At 41.7% G+C, this 12,121-nt stretch overlaps 1 protein-coding gene across 1 annotated transcript; it reads left to right on the top strand.

The window, feature by feature from the left end:
• Positions 1-3,972: 3,972 nt before the first annotated feature.
• Positions 3,973-4,845, top strand: LOC107075893 (C-C chemokine receptor type 8-like). The gene has a single exon (XM_015338902.1). The coding sequence runs from the start codon at positions 3,973-3,975 to the stop codon at positions 4,843-4,845; it is 873 nt and encodes a 290-aa protein (XP_015194388.1).
• Positions 4,846-12,121: the final 7,276 nt, after the last annotated feature.

Raw genomic sequence — 12,121 nt, 5'->3', positions numbered from 1 at the left:
GTTACATTCAACGCGGCCCCCAAACAGCGCAGAGGACCCAAGACCCAAGAGCTAGGGTGTCACAGTCCAGGGGATTATCTGGCTCACTGCACCCGGGTGCAAGACAGGCTGGCACAAAGTCAGCCAGAGGCAATATTGCCTGCAGAAATCCATGGCCAAGGGTTGCATGGCATGTCAGACTCATCAGGTTTGGCCTGGATTCCTGAGGCTGGGCTCCTGGAAGCTGGGCTCCTGGGCAGCTGGAATTGCCTGGGATGCAGGCAGGTGGGCTGAGGAAGTGGAGCACAGGGAAGGAACGTATAGAAAACAGGTGCAGGACAGGGAGAGCCTTGAAGAGCTGGTGCCGTGCTGGTTCCAGAGCATAGCACAGGACCAAGCTCTAAGGCCAGGCAGGATCCTCCTAGTTGGGGTGGTCATCCTCAAGGTGCTTCTATACCAGGCTGAACAGGGTGAGTGCTCATCAGGTGGTCTTCTCTAGAGACCATTCAGGGCAGAATAAGGTGACTAGTAGGTCGGGCCGAAGGAGTAGTTTGTTGAGGTCTGGGTACGAAGCTTGGAGAGGCCCTAGACATCTCAGCACTAGAGACCTGGAACGCTGAAGGGTGGCTCAGTACTGAAGTAATGAATGTTTTTTTAATGTCAATGCCGAACTGCAGAGGAGACCCCAGAACACCTGCTGTCAGATGGCTATTTGTTACAGACAGGTGCTCTTGTGTCTCGTCTCTCCTTGGCAATCAGGGCAAACGAGAGGCAGCAGGTGGCTCCCAGCCTCTGCTGTTTGCTGTTTGGAGCAAGGTTATACACTGATCATTGAAATACTAATTTTGCTGTATGTTACAAACTAAAATCTTGAAAAACACATACAGTAGTTTGTAATATAATAATTATGTTGATATTATTGTAATAGAACTCTAGATTTATCCACCTTCAATCTTCTTATTTAAAGTGACCTTTATTGCCTTATGTCATACATGATGTGTGTAAAGATGTTGTAAATTAGTGATTTTTTCTGACTTTTGTACACTTTAGGGAGGCTCTAATATATGGTTCAGTGTGATCTTTTTAAGTTGTATTATATAGCACATGCTGAGGTTTTCTTTGTTTCAGGCCAAACCAAATCTGAAAATGGCATCATTTTCACAGTCTCACAATGAGCAAGGTATTTGCATTATCCAAATGAAAAAAGAGGAAGGCGCTGAGATTTGGTGCCCACAGGAAACATGAGCTGCCTTGTTGCTTTTTCTTAATGTGTTTCCCATCCTGTAAGTGAAAAATCTACTTGAACAAGAACTGAAAACAATTCATCAATGCAAAGAACTCATTTGTCTCATCTTGCTTACTGGTTTACTGGTAGCTTATTGAACTGCAGTGATCATCTAGTCTCCTATTAAAGATAGATACTTTATTAATCCCGTAAGGGAAAATTGCAGAGCAACAGCAGTCAGGCAAAATCAACGCAGCACAGTACAATGTAATAATACAATAATACAACAATACAATAATACAATACAAAAAATACCATCAGTAAGAAATGCAATTAAAAATACAGTGTAAACAATTGCACACAATACAAAATAAACTAGAATGTAGAGTGCACAAAGAAAATGTATTGCACAGTATAAATATATTACATAATCCACAAGCATATTACAAAAGTGTAAATATAGATAATTTGCCCAATTCACTTCCACATGTTGCACACCAGTTATAAATAAAACACCAGTTGCAAACAGAGGATTCAGGGTTAATCCAAAAATAGGTAAAAGTTGCCACAGCCCAGACACACAATGGAAGAGTTGTAAAGTCATATGGCAGAAAGCAAGAATGACCTTCTGTAGCGCTCCCTGTCGCCAATTGCTGAACCTGCTCTTCATTCTCACAAGCTTGTCATAGAGGGGGTGGGAGACGTTGTCCACAATGGTTATTAATTTGGATACCATTCTCCTCAGCCACTACATCCAAAGGGTCTAAATCAGACCCAGTGACAAAATTTGCTCTAATCCCAGAGCCCCGGCACACCACTGTGTAGAAAATTACACTCACCACAACAGATTGATAGAACATATCAAGCATCTTACTACAAACATTGAAGGACCTGAGCCTCCTCAAGAAATAAAGTCGGCTCTGGGCCTTCATGTAGATAGGTTCAGTGTTGGTAGTCCATTCCAGTCTATCGTCTATGTAAACGTGCAGATACTTGTATGAATCTACCATCTCCACATCACTCCCATGGATATAGACAGGAGTAGGTTGGACTCTCTTCCTCCTGAAGGCCACCACCAACTCCTTGGTCTTTGCCACGTTAATTTGACTGGTTAAGCCGTTAACCAGTCCTCCGTACTCTGCCTCCTGCCCACCCTTAATACATCCCATAATCGCACGACTCGAGTTGTACTTAAAATCTGAAGTATAGAGGGTAAAGAGGAACAGAGAAAGAACCGTCCCCTGAGGAGCCCCTGTGTTACTCACCACCTGTTCAGACACACAGTTCTGCAGCCTCACAAACTGTGGTCTGCCTATCAGATAGTCAGTGATCCATGAGATCATGGAGGTGCCCACTTGCATCTCTTCCAGTTTCCTTCCTAACAATAAGGGCTGAGATAGCATTAAAAAGCACTGGAGAAGTAAAAAACCATAATCCCCACTGTGCTGCTGACCCTGTCCAGGTGGGAACATTGTTGAGAATGTTCTTCAAACACAAGGAAGATATACACATACGTCTTCTTCATTTCCACTTGATTTGAGGTGATTTGCCCTTTAGGATTTTCTTTTGCTTGCAGTCTCCTCACCACCTCATTCATTCAAGACTAAAAGGATTACGTTCCATCAACACCTATCACACATTTTTTTTATTATTTTGTTGTCTTTAAATTTATCTTCCCCTCAATAAATATCATATGTTGTGAGGGGGAATTAAATTCAAAGATATTCAGGATAGGAAATAGGATGTCTTTATCTTTATGCAGAGAGCACTAGGAGTCTGGAGTAAAGCTCCTACCCATGTTTGTCAATCCATGACTGAATTGAATCATTAAGATGTGAGCTTGTGAACAAGCAATCTGGGCCAGATAGCCTCCTCTCAACCAGCTTTTTGGTTGTTCTGCTTTATTGTGATTCATTCAATTCACTGAAACATGTATTAACATCACTTTAGACCATTATTTCATACTGTGTTTAAACACATACTGTGTTTAAACATCTGTGTTACAGGCTGGAGAAATGATATCTCGAAATGGGGCCAACTAATAGCTTGGTCACAGAGTAACCACAACTGTTTTCATTTTAAAAGGAAATAACTACATTTTACAAATAGGTTTTCAATCCCTCACACCATTCCTCAGTTTCATTCTCATGATATTTTCATCACAATGTTCTTTAGGCTTATTTGTCACAGGTTCAAGTCAGTCCCTCTTTCGCTCCCTCTGTCCTCCCGTCTCCACCTCTCCTTGTCTCTCAGTCTGTGTTCTTTCACAGAGCCCTGGTTCGTGGTGTCACAACAAGGAATATATCACACACCTTTTGCAAAGGGAGCTCATGTTTAGAGAGTAACACAGCTGTCACGTATCACGGCTCAGATGGTCACAGTCTAATTTGTTTTGGGGTACTTGTGAAGTGGTTCATACCTACAAAGTTTAGGGAAGCAGGAAAAGAAACAAAGTATTTATTTTCAAATGCTCATGAAAAAACGCACATGTTTCTGCTGATTATGTAAGAGATTTAGGTCAATTAACCACAGGGGACTTTGTATTGTGGAGGTAATTTTAAAATAATAAAAAAAGCTCTTACAGCTTCTCTGGCCCTCAAAACACATGAGCACTCAGCAGAAGCTTACATTAGACTTCCTTCCACTCTCTGTCTCTTACCTTGCTTGAAAAATATGGGACTAACTTTTTTCTGTTTTCTTTTGTCCTTAAATTAGAAATCCAGAATCACCACCTTCAACACCTGCATTCCTGCATTGCATGAGTAAGGATGGGTACATCCTACAGGAACACAACTCTGCTCCTCAATAGCAGCTTGCCCAATATCACTGCCCGGCCATGGAGTGTGTACGCAGACTGTGAAGGCAGATTTGGTGGTGTAATGTTTTACCTAATAGCACAGAGCATCAACGTCGTTCTTGGTCTGCCAGCTAACATGATGGCACTGTGGCTTTTGCTGACAAGCACAAGCGACTCCTCCGTTTCTGACATCTTCATACTGAACTTGTCCTTCTTGGATGCTTTTTTTTGTCTAATGGCCCCCCTTGATCTGAGTAACATATTATTTCTGAATAACCAGAGCATTTTGCACGTCCAGCTTTTTGTCTATGGCATAAAGGACTGTTCTCCTCTCTTTCTCTCAAGTATTTGCTTGGACCGGTACATGGCAGTGATGCATCCCATCGCATTCTTGAAATTCAAGGGTCGCAAACAGCGCATCGCTTTATCTGCAGCAATGTGGGGGATCACCTTAGCCTATGCCATAGCCAAAGCTATCGGGGGGATTGAAAACCTTGAGAAGATATTCAATGTCACCATCCTGGCTTCCTTTTCATTCATGGTCTTCTGTAACACCTCAATCCTTTGGGCTCTGAGGAGATCTGGACCGGGGAAAGACGAGTTGCACCCCATGAAGAAGAAGGCCTTCAAGATGGTTCTTTTGATTCTGACCGTTACAGTGTTTAATTACCTCCCCCCTGTGGCTCTTTTCCCATTCCAGGCGTATTTCTCGACCACTATGTTCAAGTGTTATGTCAGTCTCATGTCTTTCGCCTGCATGGATCTCAGCAGCAGCATTCAGCCTTTGTTCTATCTGTTGAAAGACAGGATTCTGCACTTGTCAGTTTCAAAGGTGTGCTGTTAAGGGCTTTATTTCAGCTGAAACTGCTGTGCTTAGAAATAGAGCATAGGACTAGCCATCCATTTTAAATAACTGCTCAGGCCAATCCAAGGTCACAGTGTGCAGGAGCATTCTTTCGACTATGGTGGGCAGACCGGACAGCAGATCATTCACTTAAGCTTAGAAATGGAGGTGTCTGGTTTTACATGAATATGAATTAATGTTGTTCAGATCCTAAGGTACAGTACTTTTAAAATACTCCTCTCCAGAGTTAGAAACCTTATCATAAATTGCATAGCTGCCCAGAGTATTTGCCTCAGTTGTACTAGTGGCTGTTTATATTTCATCAGCTTTTGCTACCCAACAATTAGCGGCAAAAATCTCTGGACTTTTGCTACTGCACTAACTCTGAGGAAACCAGGTGTCGGTGTATGCCCCTCTCAGCCATTTAGACCATTATGTAGTATTTCTTGTCCCAAGATATAGACAGAGATTCAAAGCACATAAACCACTTATAGAACTCTTAAACAATGGTCAGCTGTTATGTTAGCTTAGCTATAGAGCAAACAGGTTAGTGGAAGATGCAGTCTCCCTGGGGCTCCATGATATATTTCAACATATATATCACCCAGAACATGTGCTCGGATCCTCTTTAGTGACTATAATTCTGCTTTTAACACAATCATCCCTCTCAAAATTTTTGATAAGCTAGCAGTGAGGGGTATTAATCAGCCTCTGTGTTACTGGCTACCGGATTTCCTTTCTGATATGAAGCAGGTAGCGAAGCTAAAGCATACCCTCTCTAAGCCTCTCAACCTCAGCACAGGTGTTCCTCAGCTCTCCTTTACTCCCTGTATGCAAATAATGGTATTTCATCAACACACACCTACACACACAACAAAACTTACACACTGGTATAACTCTTTCAAGTCTGGAACACACAGACGCACATCACTCATGTATACAGGTGACAATTTAGAACACCAGCTAACCAATGACAGCACATCCTTGGACTGAGTGTTGGAACCCCAGCAGCTGTAGGAAACTCACATTGGCCTAAAGAGAACACGCAAGCTCCACGCAGAGACCATGCTATAGAGATGCTAATTTATGGTCAAAGGCATGGGGAATATACTGGTTATAATGACCAAGAAATTACTTTTGTGGAAAAATATCTAGATATATAAACAATAAAACTTCCTATTTCTGCCATTATTTTTTTTACTGTATATCTGTGCTAAGATGTTTTTTTTCAGTTTTGTTACAAACCATTTTTCTCACCTTGAAATGTACTTGTTTAATTAAATGAAACAAAAGTTTTATTTGATTTTCATTAAAATCACAAATGCACAGCTCACAGGTTTTACAATACTTGTTGGTGGTGTGGTGAACTAGTATAAAGTAAGTATGTTGTATGGTGTGATACCGCTCTTTTGGGACAGAAGAAATAGGGAAATTATTTTGGCATGACAGCATGTGCAATATGTGAATTAATATGAGAGGTAGTATTCAGCAAAATTAAGTTCTCTGATATTCAAAATATTGCGGTATACTCCTAAAAAGATCAATGATAACAACAAGCATTAAAATTCAAAACTCCAAGCCCGCTTTCCTTCATGCATTCTTAAATTTGCTTACATTTAAATATAATTTTGCCTTAGATAAAAATAGTGCAGGTTCCCTAATGCCTCATTGTTAGAGCTTGTGCAGGACACTGTGAAATCACTGGCTGATCTTTGACCACTTCATCCTATGGGGAATTGCAGTAAGCTGGATATTTAGCTCTGACTGGACTCACTGGTCTTTCATCTCTGGACTGTAGGACCCAAACTGCACACAGGGCAGAAGCTTTAACTGTTTGTCATTACTGGAGGCTTTAGCTACTGACTTAGCACAGCTGGCAGTACCACCTATCAGTGTCTTCTCATCTTAAATGCTTAACGCAAAAGTGTTTTTTTTTACCGTGGAGCTTAAGAGAGGAATACTGTACCTTTTCTCTGCTAGTGGAAAATAGGAGGAGGGAGTTGTCTCCTCAACATGATCCTTTACTGTAATGTTCATCATCTCCTCAGATACATACCTGTGCTGGCTCTCTTCTTTTTCATGTGTTAATGCACTTGATAATGTAACAAGCGCAGCTCTTCCCCACGTGCACCTCTAGCTTCAGAACCACTTCGGAGCGCTTGTCAAACAACACAGGACTCCAGAATACACAGTGGCGATGTCACCTTCTGAAGCAGGATCAGTACTGAATGATCCTGTTATTTTTTATTTAATTCACTTCTGTGTACACAGGAAGAATGGGAACACAAGAGCATGGATCTTGATTGCTTTAGGGAGTGCTGGAAGGCCCAAAACAACCATGCTGAGCAAGTTTCAACATTTTGAGACATGACAAGTTTCATCTGCTTCTGAGACAGTGGCGGTGGGCCAGTTTAATAAATACTTGGCGTATTTATTCTGTTTTGTGCTAAGATGTGTCGGTTTTTTTCTGAGCAACTTTAAGGTAAATTGTGCAAAATCTGGAGAAGATAATTAGAGGGAGCAATCCCACAGCACTAGATTAGACCTGCGTATTTATTTATGAGGAACCAAATCATGAAACAAAGGGATCGAAGAGAAGGTAGGGACAGAAGACACCAATTATGATGGGTGATGGTGAAAGACCTAGCCGACATCACAGAGCCCTTAACATGACATTGACAATTTGTGCCAGTATTGGCCTACCAGTGTCAGAAGCTGCAGCTCATTCTCTCAGAAAACTGGCTGCTGTTAGTATATCCAGTATATGACAGAAGAGTCTCCTGCCAGCTCCTCATGTTAAAACCCAGTTGCCTGATCTTTTCATGTCTCTCTCAGCCAGCTTTAAAAGCTTAGCTGCTCAAGCACGTTCTGCATCTCTGCAGATCAGTTAAGCAGCCCATCTGTCAACAGAACTGTACAACACAGCGGCTCATTCACTTGCTGAGATCCAGGAATACCAGGAGGCTAGAGGGATGGTGTCAGAGCATCCCCAAGAGGTTCAGTAGAAGAAGTAAGTAGTCTCAGAGAACAGCCAGGGTGCTAGAATAGCCCCCTTAAAACCATCAATGGCTGAAAACTGCTCAATATCTGTTCCTGCAGTCATTGCTAGCCAATTTTGCCAGCAAACAAATTGCCTGGTGTGATTAATCTGGACTGCACAAACCAGAGAGCTAACATAGAAACTCTGGGAAGTGCATTTAAAACTCAAAGCAGGAGGTGCGTCTTAACACAAAGAGTTGTGGGAACCTGAGACAAGCTGCCCACAACTACTTATTATCGTTAACACCCTGGTTTCTTTAATTAAAAGTCTGGATGAGCTCCTTGGATCAGTTAGCTACTGACACCAAACAAGTGAGATGAGCTGAACCGTTTGCAGCCTTTCTTACTGTACTTGCTTTTCACTTTACAGATCATCTTCTATCATATATTCCTTTCAAAGAAACACAAAGTGTTGGGGGCTGTGTTGTCCCAAATCCAGACTATACGCAAAACTGGACACTTACACTCCCAGACTTTCAAGACTATGAGTCAATTGGAATTTGAAAATCCTGATTCAACTTGAGAGTATTAGGAGGTTACAGACAGGAGACTATTTTGCACATTTTGGTTACTGTCACGGTTGAAATCTGTCCTCTAGAGGGCACTCCTACCTCTTTCTGTTCATTTTAGTTCAATTATTTCCTGGTGTGTCTTGTTTATGTTTGGCTTTATAAGCCTAGCATCTCCGTAGCTCCTGGCTGAGCTTTGGAAGACGGACGTCTGAAGGCCCACCTACGACCAGGATTGGAGGAAGCCTGAGGGCAGATGCCTTCATCCCAGACATCCTGACCTCTGAGCCCGGGGCTCGGAGCGCCTGGTCCTGTAATGCTTTTATCTCTCTGTGTTCCTGGTTAATCTTTTTCCTTTTTCCCGGGAATTGTAATCGTCGTTGTCTCGGATGGATCTCCCGGCTCATGGAATATGGACTGTGCCCTGACTACCCCTTTTTGACCTGCCTAGACTTGGTTGCCTTTGCTTTTCCCTGTGCACTGGATCACTACTGCCAACACTCATTGTCTGTCATCACTGAATAAACCCTGGTGTGTCTTCCCTTGAAGTCTGTCTCCTGCCTCTTCCAGATTAAACCATCACACATAGGGTCTTAACAGCACACTCAATGAGAAGCTGACACAGATCCCATGACACCTATGGATCAGAGGATCACATCCAGGCATTGTTTGAAAGATTAAAAGCAATCAACAATGTAGTTATTCTCCATCCTAAAAGCACATATTCTTCTGAGTCACTGGGTCCCGACTTAATTATTGCCAATCTTAGTCCATCAGATTTTAAAACACGTCCTCTTATATATAATATTGTTAAGAAAGGCACTGCAGAGAACAGTGAATGTGGCGCAGAAGATCATTGGCTGTGGTCTCACAGAGATTAAACAGCTCTATGAGGACCGCTGCCAAGGTAGAATTCTGGCCATCACAGAGGAGCTCTTCACCCCCCTGACCTCAGGCAAGAGATACAAGAGCATACGGACACTTATTGGGGCGGAGCGGTGGATCTGTGGCTAAGGATCTGGGCCTGTGACCTGTGGAAGGGTGCCAGTTCAAATCCCACAGCTGGCAGAGAAATCCTACTCCACTGGGCCCCTGAGCTAAGCCCTTAATCCCGACTCCAGGGGCACTGTACAATGGTTGACCCTGTGCTCTAACCCCAGGCTTCTCTCTCCTTGTCTGTGTGTCTCATGGAGAGCAAGCTGGGGTATGTGAAAAGATAAATTCCTAATGCAAGAAATTGTATAGGGCTAATAAAGTTATCTTATCTTACAGTACCACCAGATTCCTCAATAGCCTCTACCCTAAAGCAGTGTAATTGGCTAACACATTTGGCCATGCCCCTCCTACACCATCTACCTCATTATAATTTTATTTATTGCACATCTGCAGTCATTGTTTACATGTATGCATTGTTTACATTTGAATTGTTTACTTATACATTGTCTTCTGTTTGTATATTGTCTTGATACACTGTCTGCACTTTGTGTTCTACACTTTTTTTAACAATCGAGATACTTTCTGTAAGTAAGAATTCCATTGTATACCTACATGTGCCGGTTACATACAGTATGGCAATAAAGTTCAAGTTCAAGTTACAGCATTAGGTGACTGAGAAGCGTCTCTTAGATAAAGTTTGTGACACTTGCAAGAGTAAACACTTCTAGCTTCAAAGCAAAGAGGATGTTTGCTGAGGTCTGGGAGGGTTCCCTGAGCAGAAACAATTGTAAAGTTTATCTTAGTACACCTAGGTAAGTTGGGGGTTAATGATTGCAAAGGAGCAGTATACACAATCAATATAAGATCACATTAAGAGCACAGAGAGACAAGAAGAACAAAGACAAGAAGAAAGGAATGAGAGAAGAAGCAGAGAAGATAGAGGAGTCCTCAGGAGTTGGGACTTGAAGGCAAGTACCCCTACTTCATGATCATCCAAACAAAACCTGACTGGAGCTAAGTATTTGAACCTTGTTATAGAGAGCTTGCTATTCTGTGTTTTTAGGCAACTAGGGTTTGCTGGGTAAAAGATACTTCAGTTAGAAATGCTTAGGTCGCATTTTTATGGATAGGGATACAGGCTCCCATTTATTTTGTGGCATCCAGGGTGCAGAGAGAGAGATTTAACTGCAGGTTGCATTGTATTTAGTTAGAAGGCAGCTCATCTCTTACGTGGCCTCTGTAGGAATTAAGAGTCTCGTGTATGAAAGGTGCTGTATTAAATGACACAGTGGAACAGTGACGAGCAGAGCTGTGTTCTATTCGTGGAGTGCTACCTGCATAGGTGCTGTATGTTCTTCTCATGTTTGTGTGGGATTCCTCAGGGTGCTCCAATCTTCCATAGCCATTCTGGTAATTTAATTGGCCTCTGGGAAAATTAGAGTGCTGTGAGTATATGCATGCTTGTGTCTGTGTGTGCCCTGTGATAGACTGGTGTCCCACCCTCAGTGTATCCTGCCTTGTGCCTGTTGCTTGCCAGGATAGGCTAGAGTTAGTGTAAGAGAATGGATGGATGCATTACATGAAAAGTGCTTAGTAGTTTTGAATGTGCTTTGCCAGAGCCCAATTTAATGTCACCCTGCACTGCTGCCTTGGATAATTAGTTACTTAAGGCTTGAGAAAGTCAAATCTGAAAACAAATCAGAAACAGTTTTAGGATCTTTTCCATCTTTATAAAAAAAGATAACAAAACAGAATTGCAGGTTTAGAAAATACAGAGTAAAGGAAATGCATAGGATGATGGTGCTGAGCTTTCCAGTAATGTCAGTAATATTCCACAATTGTCTCATCTGCAAAACAGTAAGAAATCAAACAGTACAGCAGCTACACAGTGGGTGGTTCTCAGAACTGCAGTGTAGCTGTTAAACGAAGAGGTATGCGTTTCCAGGATTATTAACAATGGTACAGAACCTTGACAGTGCAGAACCCATCCAAACATTACCATGTTGAAACAAATTTTAAAACACATATTTATGTAATGTTTAAATCATACAGTATGTGTTACATTTCTGGAATTGCAAAATTGTTTATATTCTATTACCTTTTGGCACATGAGAATTCAGGCTACTAATTTCTTTCTCATTACTCATTAGCAATATTTGTTTTTTTGGGGGGGCGGTTATTAAATAGAACTTGAAATTATCACTTAATTTTCCATTAGGAATCCTTATTGATCCAACTGTCAAACCCATACTGCCAGTTTTCAAACCGCGCAGACATTTATTTTAGAAAAACAAAATGAATCAGAATGTTTTACATAGCTTTTCTGAAATCAAAGGTCTTATCATATATCCACTTTTAAAAATTCAAAAGCCAATTATTGGAGATAAGGTGCATGTACACTTTATGCACAAAGGCTTACTGTATGTCAATATGGAATATTGAAAATGCGATGGTCCCATCACAATTTGGGCTGAGACAAAAGGTTTGTCTTTACAGAAATACTGAAGTCCCTGTCGACTCTAATACACTGATGTGTGTTTTATTGATAGGAGCTGTGCACAGACAGTTGCACCTCATGTGGTGTATTGATCAGTGTGTCTTTGTGGTGTAGATCATGCAATGTGTTTTAGAGTGTGTATTTATTAAAGTTCCTGTGTTGCAGGCAGTGTATTGAGCGGTTCGATAGATACCATTTAGACACATAATCTTCACATTACCAGTTTTGATATCTGTATTGCACACATTGATTGCATCGCCAATTAGAGATTGCGCACCTCTAAGTTGTCTCAGAG

This window comes from Lepisosteus oculatus, chromosome 18 (genome assembly GCF_040954835.1).
Source record: "Lepisosteus oculatus isolate fLepOcu1 chromosome 18, fLepOcu1.hap2, whole genome shotgun sequence".
NCBI classification, from domain to species: domain Eukaryota; kingdom Metazoa; phylum Chordata; class Actinopteri; order Semionotiformes; family Lepisosteidae; genus Lepisosteus; species Lepisosteus oculatus.
The sequence above is the reverse complement of the archived record's forward strand: the minus strand, read 5'-3'. Positions and strand labels throughout refer to the sequence as shown.

Bases quoted from the DNA above. Each gene is read 5' to 3' on its own strand.
- LOC107075893 (XM_015338902.1), top strand. From the start codon at position 3,973: ATGGGTACATCCTACAGGAACACAACTCTGCTCCTCAATAGCAGCTTG.